At 41.0% G+C, this 18,005-nt stretch overlaps 1 protein-coding gene across 2 annotated transcripts in view; it reads left to right on the top strand.

Moving 5' to 3' along the window:
- The window catches only part of pip5k1bb (phosphatidylinositol-4-phosphate 5-kinase, type I, beta b), a 38,202-nt gene extending 21,415 nt beyond the window's left edge, over nucleotides 1–16,787 (top strand). For both annotated transcript variants that reach the window (XM_022193232.2, XM_022193241.2), the window contains exons 7-15: nucleotides 1,245–1,544; nucleotides 7,005–7,207; nucleotides 7,605–7,688; nucleotides 8,634–8,682; nucleotides 8,800–8,884; nucleotides 9,904–10,062; nucleotides 11,192–11,318; nucleotides 15,788–15,911; nucleotides 16,014–16,787. In XM_022193232.2, coding sequence (XP_022048924.1) covers nucleotides 1,245–1,544; nucleotides 7,005–7,207; nucleotides 7,605–7,688; nucleotides 8,634–8,682; nucleotides 8,800–8,884; nucleotides 9,904–10,062; nucleotides 11,192–11,318; nucleotides 15,788–15,911; nucleotides 16,014–16,016 — 1,134 coding nt within the window. In that variant the 3' untranslated portion in view covers nucleotides 16,017–16,787. The remainder of the gene's footprint in view (nucleotides 1–1,244; nucleotides 1,545–7,004; nucleotides 7,208–7,604; nucleotides 7,689–8,633; nucleotides 8,683–8,799; nucleotides 8,885–9,903; nucleotides 10,063–11,191; nucleotides 11,319–15,787; nucleotides 15,912–16,013) is intronic.
- Nucleotides 16,788–18,005: the final 1,218 nt, after the last annotated feature.

An 18,005-nucleotide genomic window follows, 5' to 3' on the forward strand; every position in this document is an offset into this window, starting at 1 on the left:
CCTGGAATCAACATGTTCATCAACATGGGGGATAGGGGGGCGCCATGGATCAGTGGGTAGAGTGGCCGTCTTGCAACCGGAGGGTCGCCGGCTCAATCCTTGGCCCGGAGAGCTCATGTCGAGGTGTCCCTGAGCAAGACACCAAACCCCTAATTGCTCCGGATGGGTCATGGTTAGCGCCTTGCATGGCAGCTTCCGCCACCATGTGAATGGGTGAATCTGACGTATCATGTAAAGCACTTTGGGTATCTTTCAGGTATAGTAAAGCGCTATGTAAATACAGACTATTTACCATTTTACCATGTACAACATGCTTCCAAGAACCTATGAATGTTGCCAGTGCTAGAAGAAAAATGTGGCTTTATATACTACACACAGTTACTAATTACATTTTTAGTTTGTTTCCATATGTGCACCTCATATTTGTTCTGTGTAAACCCAGCCTGCAGTTCATCCTAGCACACCCAATTTATTTATTATTTAAAATTCATGTCACATGACTGTTGGTTACAGCTGAGTCAGTAATGATGTCCTGGTTGCACCAAGGAGCACAGATTTTTTTATACATGTCTTTGCTTTTTACAGAGCAAATAGTTTCATTTTTTGGCAAAATATTAAATGTAGAAACAGTAAATTGATCAAATATCAGGATTTTAATGTTACAGATGAGTACTTTAAGGAGATCTTAAAAGAGCCCAACAATTCTTCCTGTTTTTACATTTTGTGGCTCTGATAATTGGTGTAATTTTGGTTCTTTTTAAAAGACAATATTCCTTTCAAACCCACTGGCGAGTTTTAGGGTTCAGAGGGTTAGCTTAACAATTCTGACAGTGAAATATCAATCCATCCATCCATTCTCTATACACTGCTTTATCCTCGGGTCGCGGACAGTAAAATATGATTATTTAAAAAAAGCCAACATACACATTTGGTCCATGGTTTTATTTTGTTTTTAGAAATTTACCATGATAAATTTTTGATTTATTTCTTTATTCTTTATTTTTTAAATTAAAGCAACAGTAACATTGTGCCATATGTGGGTTAGATTCATCAAGGTACAATAATACTTAAACACCTTATAATTTTTATTGGGTATTATGTAATACTATAACCACCTTCAAATTAAGACCCAAGCTACCTTCTTTTATCTCGCTCACTGATGTATTCAGAAGTGTACCGCGTCTTTCCGTGTATATTGAATGTTCTCACTTGACTTTGACCTCATGCTGCCTTTAAATTCACAGAACTTGAATCAGAATCCACGCACGCTGCTGCCCAAGTTTTACGGCCTGTACTGTATCCAGTCTGGAGGCATCAACATCCGACTGGTGGTGATGAACAACGTGTTGCCTCGCTCCGTCAAAATGCACTACAAATACGATCTGAAGGGATCCACCTACAAGAGACGAGCCTCCAGGAAAGAGAGGGAGAAGTCCAGTCCGACCTACAAAGACCTGGACTTTCAGGACATGCACGAGGAGGGGGTTTACTTTGACACGGAGACGTACAACAACCTAATGAAGACCCTGCAGAGAGACTGTCGGGTAGGTGCCTTTATCAGTGTCTGTTTATCAGACTGGCAAAGTGACCACCACACATTGAAGCTCAGTTTCATTCCATGAAAGGAAGCCGTACGATAAATAAGGAAGTCTAAGATCAAGTCATTTTAAAGGTTCTCCTTAAAAAATAGCTGTTGGATTTTAAAACATGCTGACCTGTGTGTAGCAAAGCCTCACATGGACATACTATCATGTGATGTATTAGAGCTGAGAGCAGATAGCGTTTAACCTGGGAATTCAACAGAGACAGAGCTGTTGAAGGGATGTCATTGACCTCTCATTCTTGTAACCGATTATGGAGGTTTAAACGCCAACACAAGCTGCCCTGTATGTTAACCACATTACGTTGTCCGTTAGGTAAGGTCTGTGTGCGTTTAATATGGGACAAAATGTTTTGAAATGAGAATTTTCCATGCGTTTGCCAAAAAAGGAGGAGAAAGCAGTGCGTTTCCAATGTGTGTCAGTTTGCAGCCGGTCTCTGTTCTGCTTTTCCTGCACGGCTACGCTTCAGGACATGACAGCTCTCCAAACACTGAATGTGATTAAGACATGATCCTGGATCCGTGAGACTCCAAGCTCGATCCAAAGATAGTCCTCCATCTAAAGGCTCACATTCTTCTCTATTTTAATGCAGAGGCTGGGAGAGCGCTGGCTGGAGGAGGACGGTTTGAGTTTAATAAGAGACTAAATCTGTGCTCTGGGGTTTCACCAGTATTTCTGAGGTTTTAGAAGCATTAAACACAGACAGCAACTCACAGACTTCATTATTTTGTATCCTTTTGTCTGTCTTCAGTGCATTAGAGAAGAAAATTGTAAACACAGCCAAAATGGGGAGACTCAAGGACCATATTCAGTAAATTTTAAAATTTTGTTGACCACAATTTCAGGCAATTAACAAGCCTCCACGCTTGATTTGCACGTCCTTTGTCAACAACACAGAAACTGTGGCTCATAGCCTCTTAAAACAACAAACTTTTCTAAATTCTATATCACATCAAGCAGTGCTAAATAGTTCAGTATAGACTCATTGTGCACTGTTCATTATAAATACATACTGGTTTCTTTATTACCATCACAAGGTTCTTCTGAGTCAGAGGGAGAGTTTCTATTTGGTTAAAACATAATGGTAACTAAAATGAGCAAGAATATAACACGCACAGGGTCTACTTTCTCCAGCTAATATGAGCTAATAATGTCAGCTAAGCTCCTTTCTTTTTTCACAATTGATAGAACACATGCTCTTCAAGCCGTTTACACGTATTTTGTTTGATTTAGTCTGACAAGGAGAATGTCTAGCCAAAGTTATGTGCAAGAAATTCAAAACAAGCTTCACAAAAGGATTTGTAAACAGTAAAAATTTGGATTTATAGGATAAAACAGCCCAATAAATCTCTTAGCTTGGATCCAGTGGAAGCAGAATCTGAAGCTGGGTTTAATATTTAGTGTATTTCCTCCCCTGTTCTAAGGACACAGTGATTTCCACACAGTGATTTCAAGTCTTTTGCACTCATAGCAGCTGGCTAATGATGGGGTTTACAGCCCAAAGCTGCCTTGTTGTGTAATCACATTTGCGCTTCGATGTGATGTTTAACCTGGAACCTGACCAGGATGTTAGTGTCAGTGTGGATTGATGCATCAGAGAAGGCCAGAGACCGAGGAGAATGATTTCCTGGCAGAGTTCCTGCTGGGCCGGGCCAACCTGCCAGACGACCTGGCAGCACAGTCACCATGGCACCATTCAACTCACAGCTTAATAACTTCCATTACACCACACTCGGCTTAATTGTTTTGAATTTTAGTGCAGGAGAATAGAGGAAACTCAGTGGTCTTATTGCCAAACAGTGACTGATGGCACATGGATTAGAATTAGAGGTAATGAACAGTGTGATGCTGTGGGTCTATTTAGGTCAGCTGGTTAGGAAACAGAGCACTCGTCTCGTGTCTGCTCTCTCTAATTTTAAACTGCACATAAGAACACGTGAATTATTTTGTATTTGAGTGAATTTTTTTCCGATTCTGGCGCACTAGTCATTGGTTTAGTGTGAAAGTGTTTCAGCTGTACTGGAACGATGTTTAAACAAGCGTGAACAACTGGTGCTTTCCCACCTTTAAAGTCAAACAAACCCAGATCTTGTGATGTTAAGTAAGAGTGAGTTTGCCATAAATTCAGAGTGGCTGCATGTGATCTTGATAGGTTATGGCCTCTTCGTACCATCATTAACCAACATGCTGACTTCCTCAACACTCTGTTTTCTTTTAAATGTTTTCGTAAGAAGACCGTGTCCAGATTGACATCCTCCCGTCTTGCTAAGTCAGTGTTTCCGTAATGTTTAACCTGGCAGCTACACACACATCTATAAGCAAAACTGATCCAGATATGCAGCGTCTACCTGCCATGTGTGAATGTTCTAACCTGCCTGTGTGCCTCGTATTGCATGTAAAAGTGAGGCGGTTTAGCAGCAGCTGTTCGACACTCTGTGCTGCGCAGTTTGTTATTGTCGTGGCTTCCTGCGCTCGCCTCCTGAGCGGGAAGCAAAGTGCCCTCTAAGCAGAATCTCTGTCCATTTCCATGAGTAAGCAGCTAACCCCGTCACCCCAGGAGAGGCTGCGGACCGCAAACACAGAGGAAAGGGTCGGCTGAAGCCAAGCAACAGGGGGGTGAGGGGCGTGGAGGGAACGAGGAAGTGGAAGGGATTGTCGTCCTCTAATAGTAAAGGTTGTGGGAACTCTAGAAAAAATAAATTCCAGCTGTTTTTTTTTCCAGAGAATACTCCCATTTTTTTTTATTTCGTTGGAGTGTGGGAGCTGAAAGCAGAGTGATGAGAAGATGAGCTTTTTGAGTGAATCTAGTAGTTGTCTTTTTTGAGTCTCCATTACTCTGTAGCTCCCCTGATACTCCCAGAATGCTAAAACAACATAAGGCATTAATAATTCATGTTGAGCTCTACTGTACGGAGAGTGAGATGAAGAGGAGGGGTTTAGTGTAGACTGAGTGTTTACTTATACCAGGCTGGTGCCGGCTGTGTGCACGTGATCTGTAACAGAGAAGAGCATCACTTAGACAAACATAATGATGACAGTGATGCTTTGTTCAGAGCACATATTGGACATCAGAGACTTATCCATTATTGGAAGGACTCAGACTGTTGGCAACAAGATAATTTAGTCTTCAGGTACAAACAAGGGTGGAATGAAAAGATTCTGTCAATACAGGTGTGAACGTTTGGTAGATTGATGATCATGGGTTGATCCGCCGTCAGTGTAGCCAACGAAAGACAACTATTTTCAGTCTGGTTCCCCTTTTCTCAGGAAAACAGAATAAGAAAATGAGTGAGAAGCTGAAAATGGCAACAGTTAGTTGGTAGTCGGAATTGTTGCTGATTGATTTTCTGATGTTGGACTCACATTATTTACATGAGTTTGCATCTTGACCCAAGTCTTTATATAGATTTGTATTGTTAAATTATTAAATGGTTCATTTTTGCATTCATCAGATGATTTTATGTAATCCAATACAATGGTTCTGTAATAAATTGCACATTTTTGAAACTTACAACAAATAAAAAGAAAAGAAATTTGATCATTGTCGAATTTATATTATTGTAGGTGTTTATTTCTTTAAAAACAATGCCAGAATACAGAGGTTTTGTGCAACTCCACTTAGTTTATTATGAAAACTGTAATTAGCTGAAGTCCCTGTATCTTCACAAGTCTGGATGGTAAAGGCCATGTGTCCCAAACCTCAGTGTTATGTCACAGGGAGCATGTCGTACTCATGAATTATGAATGCATGCTTTAGCAGGAACATTTGGGTGACCATAACATAGCCAGCGTCTACTCACAATCAAAAGTAGCTGTGTGTTCTGTTGTGCACAAATACTCAGATTTAGGAAAGCGTGCAGTGTATTAGTGTCACTGCAAAGTGGGGCATGTGAGCCGGCACCGTGGGGAGCTCCACAGCCTCGCTGGCACACAGATATATGGGTGGAGGAGTGCTTCAGGGTGGAATAAACAGAGAAACATCAGGGGTTTGCTGAGGATCAGAGGATGCTGTGATAAAGCTGACTTCCTACAGGAGTGTTAGCATTGTGTTAGCCTTTCCCATTCACTCTAAGAAAGCTGAGCTGTGTTTGAAACGGGAGCAGAGGGCAGCTGCTCAGGGTAAAGGCCCAAACTCTCTGGATCAGTAATGTTACACTCCACACAATGTTTTTCAGCAGCTAAAGAAAATTTTTAGCAGAAATGATTTGACTGCTTTCTTTCTGTTGTGGCGGCTTGATTGTTTGCTGGGGCCCGGACGCTCAGTAATGGCTCTCTGTAGGCAGCGTAATGTGTATGGCTCCATTCAAAATGGCTGCTGTTTGAATAGACTGGGGGAGTTGGAGTGTGGGGATGCAAATTGTTGATATGGAAAAGCTCAGACAAAAGCCCCAGTGTTTGTTTGAGCCAGTCATTAAGTCTGTTCGGTGTTTTCATGCGTGTATATGAATGTGTGCGACTCTATACTTCACTTGCTTCTATTGCAGATGCTAACCAGATTTACAGCTAACACTAAAAGTATCTCTTCAGTCTGCGCTTTGAAGATGGGTTTTGCAGAGATAACAGTGCAGTCTTGTCTGGATTCTGGACCACGTCTCTCTTTGATTATATCAGATGTTTTTTCATTGCTTACCATCATATGCAGAATTGGAATGTGTTATTTTTGGACTGTAAGCTTGAATGTCTGAGACTGCAATGTTAAGTTTTCATCTTCTTTATTGGCTGCGTCGGGTTCTTGTCGTTTTTCATCAACTACTACACGCTGGACATTAAAGCATTTGAGGAAACGGGAGGTTTACGACAGACTTAACGAGAGCAACATGAATGTTTAATTTGTGTTTTCTGATGTTACTTACAGAATTCAATAAAATCAAGACTTACAAACTAGCACAACAGGGTTTTTTGTCCAGTCCAGGTCATACGATAAGTCTGGCTACACTGCAGTGACCCTGATCCCAGATCAAGCTCCCACCTCTCTCTCTCTCCCTCATACCTTGTGTTGCTTTACTAGAGAATCAGGAGACATGAAGTCACAGAGTCTCTGGGAAACTGGGCAAAGGCCTCCTCAGACAGGTCAATATGTAACACTTGGCTCACTGTGGAGAAACACCTTGTTTATTTAGCTCAGAACTGGTTCAAACAGAGATTTCCTTCTGCTTGCTTTCTGGTCTTTGACGCATGAAACTGTGTTGGATGATGAAAGTGTTACGGGAGGAGAAATAATATGTTCCTCAAAACATTTCATAACATCTCAGTATTTACTGTTGAGGAGCTGAAGGTGAAACATCCCTATGGTGGTAGACTACAATCCATTCAGTCTTCGAAGAGGTTCTAAAATGTGAATATTCCAATGAAGTGATGTGATATCAGCTGACTCATTGTGCAGTATTTTGTGATTTGCAATAGGTGCTGGAGAGTTTTAAGATCATGGACTACAGTCTGCTGCTGGGTGTGCATGTTCTGGATCAGAGCCAGAGAGAAGGAGGCGAGCCGGGCCAGGCGGGCAGCGACGGGAGGAGACCTGTGGGTCAGAGAGTGCTTTACTCCACCGCCATGGAGTCCATCCAAGGAGACGGGAAGGCTGCTGAGGCCCTCACCACAGACGACACGTGAGTTGGCTCAGCTGGGGGGAAAAACACACATATTATGAACACATATTTGAACATACACGCTTCGCCTCTGTCTGTCTCCATAAGCACGCACACACACGCACGCACGCACGCACGCACGCACGCACGCACGCACGCACGCACGCACGCACGCACGCACGCACGCACACAGCGGGCCTCTTACATTACCATAGCTACACAAATACAAACACAGTCGCTGTTCTCCGTATTTACAGCAACACACGCGAATGTGAACACTCTAAGTGCTTCTTTTGCAAACACTTTTGAAAGTGTGGCAGCACACGGCTATTATTTGAACAGCGGTGCAAACATTTCTGAGGAACAGTAGCTGTTCTCTGGTTGTCTGACTGCTGCTGTGCTTTTACTTTTGTTTTAGGATGGGTGGTATTCCTGCCAAAACACACAAAGAAGAGAAGCTCCTCATCTTCCTGGGTATCATAGATATTCTACAGTCATACAGGTACTGATCTTTTTGAGATCAAGCAGACTTCTGTCTTTTTATTAGTAATAACTAGAACATGATTTATGTGTTGGCGTTTGGGGCCAAGTTGACGTTGAAATCTGATAATGATCTGCAGAACTGGCTGCAAGTGTGGTATTGTTTTTATTCACTTCTGAAAAATATAATGGGTCATCTGTTACCATTGGAGACGTGAAAATAGTTAAAAACATGCTTGAAGTTATTTTAACTTTGTTCACTTGTCCGTATGGTGTCTTGTATGTAGCGGTGCATTGACGAACAGTGTAAAGTTACATCTAAACCATTTTGATCACAGAATGGACGGTTTCAATAAACAAAGATGAGTTTTTAGGGATTTAGTCTGCAAACAGAGAGGGGCTCTATGACTCGGTGCCATTATTTCCTCAGAGAAACTGCTTTGATTGATGCTCGTTCTGCAGTCAAACCTCTCATGTTGAATGATCTACAAGACACTTTCCCACACTCAGACTTTTTCTCCATCCAACACAATTTAAACGGACACATCAGTCTTCTTTATTTACGCATTGATTTTTTGTTGTTGTTGTTGTCCTGAGAGGAGCAGAGTCGGGCAACAGAGCTGGAAAGCCTTTTGGTTCACTGGCTTTTTCAAACCGGTGGAAATTTAAAAGCACCACATAAATCGTTGTCAGCCTCGTGGGCCGAGGCTTCAGATGCACACAGCGTGGGTGAGGTGAGATCAGGTCAGGAGCGATGAATAGCCCCAATTTGTGTGCACTCTTAGTTCTGTATCTCTGGTAGCTTGCCACACTCAGAGACAAAACTTTAAGACTGAATGTTACATAACTTTCAACTTCATTTTCTTCTGGAATCCTTGAAAGTCTACATAGATGCACCAAGTGGAACGAGGAAGCATGTCAGGTTCAATGTAGAATAAAAGTGTCTTCTCTTTTTTTTCCTCCTCAGGTTCATTAAAAAGCTGGAGCACTCTTGGAAAGCTCTGGTGTATGATGGCGTAAGTCGAATCTGACACTGCTGCTATAATGAAAGAGCCTTTTATTTGCTTACATCCTCTTAAGCCTACCAGCGGCTGTCTGATTAAAGCCGTGCATTTTCTCTCACTTGTCCTCAGGACTCGGTCTCGGTCCACCGGCCGGGGTTTTACGCCAGCCGCTTCCTCAAGTTCATGAGCACGCGCGTCTTCATGAAAACTCACCGTAAGTCTGCTGCTTGATCAGCGTCACACACTTACAATCACAAGAGAAAGGGCCAGCAACGTGTGGTGAAAAGTAGGAAACACCAGCCTGATAAGAAGAGAGTGAATCTGTAGGCGGGTTTTATGATGTATTTCTGGGTGTTGGTGTGTCACTGCAGCATAAATAGATTATAAATAACTCACTTCTGGTACCTGAAACATTAACTGGAATATTGTTTCCTCGTATTGTCCTCCCTTTCTTGCCTGTGATTGTCGTCCACAGTTCGCTGTTGGAGTCATGTTTGAAGCACATGATCCACTGTGTGCAGACACGCAAAGTTTGATTGAATTTTGGGAATAAACAACATACTTTTGTTTGCGATGTTTAAACAATCATGTGACCAAGTTGAGTTTTTGATGTGGCCATTCATGAAGCAAAAAAAACAAAGAGAGACAGCTACACACCACTTAAGTGGATAATGCAGTTAAGGTCAGTAAACTATTTCAGTCCAGTACAGATAATTCCCCTTTATTAATGCCTGTGCAGAATCCAGGCATGCAGAGCCGATGGATGTGTGACAGACTGACTGCTCCTCCGTCATGTTTACCACCGACACGTTAAACCGTTTCATGTGTAGAGTCTATTCTCAGGGTGCTGGGTGCGGCTGTAGGTAAAAGCCAGGAAGCAGGTTTGGAACTTCACATCAACATCAAAAATAGCAACAAAGTATTACGCAACCATCCAGCACCCCCTGTGGAAATGAACATGGCTGAGGAAATGATTGGAGGACTTAGCCGTGCTGTTAGCCATCGCCAAGTCCTGTCAGAGGGAGATGACAGGAGAGGATCTCATTCTGCTTGGGAGGCAGAATGAGCAGAATCGCCATTGTGCATTTAAACAGTTTAATATCTGCTAATTTTGGAACGCAGTCAGGGTCAGCTGTCTGTTTCCTTCATCTCCCCCAATTATCTGCTCCTCTTTATTTGCCTGAATCTCTCTCATGGTTTCCCTGACTCGTTTCCTCCGTTTTTGCTCCACAGCACTTCGATTCTCCCCTTCAAAGAGGACTCGCACTTCCATTCCTGCTCTGAAGTCGTCCTCACAGGAGATCCTTTCATCGAATCAGGATGAGAGGAACGAGCTGGAAAGGAGGGACCGGCTGGGAGGAGCTCGCAGCCTGGCCAGCCTGGATGGACAAGGTAAATAAGATCTCACTCAGACGGGGACAACGTAGCTTTATTCCCGTACAGTTTGTAGACAAAGTCAGTATCAGATGTCTGGGGATATTCATAGAAGTGCCTGAATTATTAATGGGCTTGTGGTTGCGAATTTATCTTAAAAGCACTTCCTGTTTTACCATGATCCTCACCAGGTCCCACTCTAAATGGCTACTAATCTACCATTTCAGCCACCGTCATTTTCTACTTTTTTACGGCTTATTAGAGCTTCCTAGAAACACTGGAGGCCAATAAACAACCACTCGCATTCAGCCATAAAAATGTCGTACCCTCACACTGCACCAGGATGATAATGTTTGTCTTTGAAGGAATAAAAACAGCCGCTACCTTGTTGATAGCGTCCCTTTAGATACAACATTTATGCATGTGTGAAAAGAAAGAGACGTGCAGTTTTAGCTCGTCCTCCTTAATCAGTCCCGCATGTGAGCCCAGTACAAGAAGTATTAAGTAATTAAGTTTAAGATTAAGTATTAAGGTGAAGGTTCTGCATCTGACCTTTGGGTTTGATACGAGCATTAGCCAATGCGACGGCGGAAGGGTGTGGAGCAGAAAAATAAGTCATGGAGCCGTGTGTCCTTTTCCCTTTACAGCTGTCCCAGCAGTATCTCCAGCTGTGACGCAACATACTATAAAGCAATTTGGATTGTTGCACTTCCTCACTCGCTTTTTTATGGTTGCTAAATCGATCTTAAAGACAAAGAGACGGAGAAAATCTGCTTTCCTCTGCAGTGCGAGGCAGAACCTGAGAAATGTGTCAGTTTTATTGAGGCCAAAGAATGGGAATTACAGGAAAAACTGGTTCTCTTTTCCCTGGCTCGATGACCCAGAGTCAGATTTATACTCGGAACAGTACAGCTATACACATCTGCATTGATCATACTGATTTAATAATCTGGGACTCTGGTCTTCCAAGAAATCATGCCCGTGGGTGGTGATGTGTATTTTCTCATTAAAGGAGGAACTGGGTTTACTCATCTTGATCAATCCGACTCAGCTGCAGCTGTTTCAGATGAAATGATACGAAATGCGAGTCTTGTTTTCCGTTACTTGCATCATGTCCATGTCATTTTAATTTTTTTTTTCTCCTCAGCTGTGTTTGGTTCGTATCTACGTCCTGATCTGGTCCCTGCCAACCCGTCCTTCTACGAGGGCTCCTCCATGGGAACCATCTCCACCTCCTCCATCTTTGTAAACGTGGACAACCGAACAGAAGAGGGGTACAACATCTGCTTTATTTTACTCTTAACTTTGTCTTCATTATGTCATGAGTTTCTGGTATTTGCAGTAAAAATATTCACCCGTTTTTGCTACTTTTCAACATTAGCATTTACAAGAATTGACCAAAAAAAGATTCTTTCATGTCAAAATGAAAACAGATTTCTATACAATAGTCACACAATTAGTGAAATGAAGATGATCTAAGTACAGCGAATGTGTCTCAAGTGACCGTAGTATAAAAACACCCGTATGTGGAAGGACCAGTCACTGGTGAATCAGCATTACTGGTTATAACTACACCATGAAGACAAAAGAAAAGAAAAAAAGAAAAGTTATTGAAAAGCAGAAGTCAGGAGATGAATATAAGAAAATTACCAACTCACTGTATATCTCTTGGAGTACAGTTAAATCAATCATTAAGAAGTGGAAGCAATATGACTCATGCAATAAATCTGCCCAGAGCAGGTCGTCCTCAAAACCTGAGTGTGCAAAAAACAAACTGGCGAAAGAGGCCACTAAGACACCTATGACTCATCTGAAGGAGTACCAAGCTTTAGTGGCTGAGATGAAAGTTGCTGTAACTGTGATCAAAGGTGCATCCGCTAAATACTGACGTCAAGAGTGTGAATAGTGATGCAATAACTTGTTTTCATTTCCTGTTTTCCATTAATTGATGTTCATTTGTAGAAATATGTTTCCATTTTGACATGAAGCAGACTTTTTTGTAAAATTACATTAAAAAAAAGCCAAATTAACTCGAGGATGGTTCAATGTTTGGGTCAGTAGCTGGGTTGAATGTTTTTTATAGGCACTGTATGTAACTCATTTTAACAAAAGACTTTGGCATCAAGTTTTTGCCAAAAGAGAAATAAGCGTAATGCTACAAGTTTACTCAACTAACTTAAATGTTAAGGTTAGTTTCCTACAATATTTGTGTTGTTTATCACCATAATTCCGAGACGTAAGACTACTGTAAACAGAACGGCATGACGAATGACGACACGCCCAGCACACAAACACGCTCCAACCCTCCCACGCTATTGTCACCTGTGCTCTGACATCACATCGTCTTATTGGTGACGTGCGTCATGGAGCAGGTGACTCAACTTCACAGGCAGCATGGATCCAACACACGGCCTCCCTACACAACATATGGACAGTACGGCCAAAAGATGAGCCATCAAGGCTACTGTGGGTGTTTTTGATTTACAAGACGGGAAGGAAGAGATAGCCAGAAGTTCAACAGCAGTCTTTCTGTGAAAATGAATTTTATTTTTATGGTTTTGGGCAGGAAATTTAATGCATTTTGGTTTTATTTACTACATAAGTCATCCCAATACGCCTCACTTAAACCTGAGAATATTGTATCAAAGCCTACACTGCCAAAAAAAGAGTCAAAGAAAGAAAATGTTCTGTATTTTTAAAAAACAATCTAGGGTAATGTTATAGATTTTTCTTGTTTTGTTAAGTTGTAGTTAATAATTAGTAAAATCACAGAAAAAAACTTCAAAAAATTGTCAAAACTGTAAATTACATCCACAGACAAATTTGTTCATTTTTTACAGTACAGTACACCATTTTAGCAAAAGAAATATTTTCAAGACATTTTCTGTTGTTTGAAAGAAAAAATTGGGTACAATGAAGGTTAAAAATGTGATTTTTATTTTAAAAAATGCTATTTTAAAGATTTTCTCTGTTTTGTTAAATTACATCTAACACCTCGCAAAATTACACAAAAAATCAAACCAAAAAGTAGGACAAAATTGTACATGATGTTCTCATCACTAATAAGAATTATTATCTATAAGTATTGTTAATTTGTTCTTCACAATATGTAATCATGAAATTACTAATAATTAGTTTTGCTGCACTACTTTACTAAAAACAGAGCAATTTGACAAATATTTGCTGTTGTTTTCACCTTTTTTTTTTATGTCACAGCAACTTTTTTTATGTATTTTTTTGCATTGCTTCCAGATTTTTAAAATATTTTTTACAAGTTTTTTTTTTTTAAATTATGGCCTCACTAGCAGTTTGTAAGACAGAACTTAAAGGGTGTTTTAATGGAACAGTGTTAAGTAATAGGTAGTGACCTGCACAAGTTAATAATAAGCCTTATTATATTACATAATCTGATAAAATAACCAAATAATATTTTGCACTAACAGGTTTAATTACACCTTTGACCCATTTTGTTCTCGCACTTCACCGTCTAGTAGTGGACGGTTTCATTTCCCTGTTGCTTCTGAACACTTCGTCCTCTTCCTCCTGCGTGTTTTCCATCTTTTCGCTGCTCCTCCTGTCCGGCAGTGTCGGCTTCAGATTTCTCTCTGAGCCTCCATTGTGTGACTCCTCCAGTCTCGTCTCCTCATCAGTCACCTGCTGCTGCCCTGACATTGTTCTGTCAACTGTTTTCATAAATATTTAAACAGCAGCTTTGACACGGTCTTACTCGGTGCCGTTACGCCGCACAAAGATGGTGACAGAAGTGGACAAGCGGCGCAGTGGAGGCCAGATATCAACCAGCAATAAGCCCTGTCTGACAGCCGGTCTGCCTGTTTCAACACATGATTTATGATTTTTATTATTTAAATCAAGCTGCTGTTTACTAGTATCTCTCTTTTTTTCTTCCATCACATTACTGCTGGTCTCTACCTGGATTTCATGTTGACTTTGAACTCTAAACACAGTCATTCATATGTCAAAAGGGTGAAAACGCATTCCTTTGTCAGGGAGTCACCTGATACACATGGATAGAAAACAGCTGTCATCCTGCCCCCTAGTGGAAGGAGGCAGGATGAACAACATGTGATGGTCGTGGAACAGTTAAATCCATATTCCACTCATGTGAAGATACTCCATTAAAAGTGAAAGTCCTGCATTAAAAATAATTCAAACAGTTAGCAGAAAAATGCAGGTAAAGTGTTAATGAAAAGGTACTGTTTTGGTCCTTCTGGTTGATATATAATGATGTATGACATCATTAATTTATCAAAGGTGAGTCGTAGGTGTGTCAGCTGCATGTTACTGTTGCTGCAGGTGGAGCTAGTTTGAACTGCTACTGAAGGGAGAGGAAAGAATAAAAAGAAAAAATGTTCTGGACTATTTCTCTAATATTTGATTTTTGGTAAGAAATTTCATTATTTATTGAAATGAAATCATGTGTGGAGTTTACAGTGAAAAATCTAGATTGTGTGGAGCTGCTAACAACTAATAGATGTCTGAAATGTGTCTGACTACGTGCTGCTTTTTGTGAAATGTCAGGAGAAAAAGGTTGTAAAGCACCGGTTTAATGTTTAATTCAACATTGTGTTGTATTTGTAAACCTCGTTAAGTTAAACATTATGTGAAACTAAAACTATCAGGTAAATGTAGTGGAACGAAAGTATAAAGTAGCACAAAATAGGAATACTCCAAAGTATAATACATGAGTTAATGTACTGAGCTGCTTGAGTCCGACAGTGAATTATATTTATTATTTTGCCAAGGAACGTGGTGAAGTTATATGACATATGTTTATCTGTCCGTCTGTCTGTTAGCAGCGTCACTCAAAGACGGAATAATGGTTTGGATGAAATTTTCAGGGAAAGTCAGAAATGACACAAGGACCAAGTGATTAGATTTTGGCCGTGAAGCAGCTTCTAGTCTGGATCCACGAATTTGTTAAAGATTTCTGTATCATTGCAAGATAGCAGCATGGCGTCACTGTAACTATGGCAACAAGTGAACACTACATCAGCTGCCTGCTGATGATCACATGACTGCAGTCCTACTAAAGGTCCACCGTTGTGGACTTATCAGGCCTTGTCTGTTGGAAATGATACAAGGAACAATTGATTAAATTGTGGGTGTGTTTCCGAGTCCCATCAATTCCCGCTGCCCGCTACATATTTAGGTCGTGCGATTCAGTATCCGTACATAACGTACACATGCATAACACACACCTGTGCTCAGCTCTGTTCTCATCTATATTAAATGGCCACATCCTATGGTGCTGTGATTTCTGATCATCAATAACTAATAACAAATGAACAGCCTTGGCGCAGTACTGCGCTCTCTGAGTGTTTTTCTTACGTTTTATGCTTTTTATTCATTATAAATAAGATTTTATCAGGTATGTTGTGCTACATGGGACTATTTCCAGTTCTTTCCCAGCCAGTGTCTCACTCTGACTTGGTCACTGTGGACAAATCTGTCTGGTTTCGTGTAATTTAGTACACTTCCTGGGAGACATTTCTGATTTCCTCTCACATGAGGCCTCCAGTGGTCTGACAGCAGACAGGTCTGTCATCCTGCTTGGGGTCACTTCATCTCTTTGTCTCTTTGATGTCTCTGCAGTAGTGTGTGATTTGTTCCTGGAGTGTTTGTTCAGCTGTTTATATAGCTGCTTTAACCCGTCTGTCTCTGACCCCAGACTCACTCAGAGTCCTGTCTACCAGTTACATTAAAATGTGTTTTTCTGTTTCAGAGAGGACGTTGCATCCAGCTCCACCTTCACACTGGAGGACAGCGCCATCTGCCTCACCTCAGAGCAGAGCACCATGGACGTGGACATAGACCGCGACGACGGATCTGTTCTCGATGTCTACTTGGTGAGTTGATCATTGTCTTTATGTTTTAGCTATCTGTGCTTTTGTTTGCTTACATTTAGGCCTGAACATTCACTGTTTTCTTTCCTCTCTTCTCCTCCACAGTGAAAATAGCAGCTTTACAGACTTCATTTCCTCCTGCCAAGCATAAGACAATCGCCGCACTCCATTGGACAGACCAGGCTGGCGTTTGACTCCACTTTCAGAGCTGCTACTTCCATGATACCACTTGTAATTGCCAACTCATAAAAATGCAGATTCCCACTGGTTCTAGGACTAAAAGAAGACACCAACAAAGACACAGCGACGGACATCTGCGGGAACCATGTGACATATCGTGTTAAGTGCTGAACATGAGGCTGAGCTGCTCTCCAGAGCACGCCTCAACGCATCGCCATTCACTTTTATACATGTCCACTGTTTCCATGGCCTCCACAAGGATCCAGACATTTACTAGATAGAAATATATATATGAAGAGATGGTAGAAACGCGTCATGCATTTCTTTAAACAGTTTTTTCTGCTGATCAGAAAGACATGAGACACTTTGAAAATTTTGCAGCGGCATTAGTTGCTGATAACACATGAGGAATGTTTACAGTGTATTCATGGGATCTTTGTCCCTGATGAAGAGGGGCGGGGACACACAGAAGGACACCAGCCAGCTTGTAAACCACAGCCAACGCAGAGGAGGAAAGACTCACGTGAAGACCTGATTCTGAAGCTACCGAGGCCAAAAACACAGACTGTGATGTGTTTGAAGTGGCCGACATTTCCTAACAGGAAGCCGGAGCTGCTGTAAGACAGTTACTGGATCTTGGATGAAGCACAGAGCGGAGAGACAATGCACTTGGTCTTGATTTTTTTTTTTTTTTAAAAAGAGGCACTTTTGACATTGGTTATGATCAATGTAAGAAATATTTTTCTCTGAGGATGTTGCTTACATGACATAAGCACAGATTTGGATGCGTGAACATGCACTTTTATTTTCCTTTTTACCATACAAATGCACACCTCTGTTCGTAATTGATACTACATGTACAGACAACAAAGGAACATCGTAGATCATTTTTGATGTGGAACTACTAGTTTTGTGAGGTTTGCGTCACGACTGAAGATGCTTTTTACTCAGGATATCCTTGGATACTGAAGAAGTCAGTCCTCTTTAAGAAGTTCTGAGACATGCATCCTACACTTAGAAGCTGTCTGATACCTCTTCATCAAGATCATATCCAGCTATAAATGTCAATGATCACACGTCAGTTGAGACCATAATTTATTATGTAAATCTCAATATTTTACCATTTGCTGAAAATACTTTAATCGCTGAATGTAAAGACAATGCATATTTATATATAGAAGAGACTATAAATAAACTGCTAAAAAAAATCAGTGTCTACCTTGATTAATTACTATAGAATCAGTGGTTTACAGTGTTAGTCCAGGTGATATGTGAAAATTATATTCACATTCTCAGAAAACATTTACATTACTGAAACTCCGATTTCCGACGCTCCTGAACGCAACTTTGTTGTCCGACTGCACTTGAATGCACCAATGACGTTAGTTGGATTTTAGATTGCAATTCGTTTGGATTTGAAGAAACTTTGAAGATGTTTGCTGATGCAGCTTTGTACCTTTGCGGTAAGAAGACTGTGGCCGTTTCTCAGTACGTAACTGTCCATACTTGCGTTCTCACGTACTCGTGAAACGTCATCATGGAGACTGCATTGGACCAGACTAGTGAGTGTAGATATGAATCAGTAGATGGATATATATCTGTGGCTGTAGCTGGCAGTGAACAGGAGGATTTTATTAGAGGAAGTCAGACACAGTCACACAGAGAAACAGTAGACCTCACACTGAAACGGACTACAGCTCAGCTCACTGATACTGTAAAATTCCACATTATTGTTGTTATTTTTAAATTAATCAACCATAAACTACTACAGAGCTCCCTGAATTCAAGTTAGTACATGTAATTTGTATGTGTATGTTATAATTACATGTATGCATTGCAAATGGGTGTCAACATGTCATTACACTTTTTGAAGGTAGTCACCTTTAACAACTAACATTTCAAAAAGAACAAAACATA

The sequence above is a fragment of the Acanthochromis polyacanthus genome, chromosome 7 (genome assembly GCF_021347895.1).
Source record: "Acanthochromis polyacanthus isolate Apoly-LR-REF ecotype Palm Island chromosome 7, KAUST_Apoly_ChrSc, whole genome shotgun sequence".
In the NCBI taxonomy this organism is placed as follows: domain Eukaryota; kingdom Metazoa; phylum Chordata; class Actinopteri; family Pomacentridae; genus Acanthochromis; species Acanthochromis polyacanthus.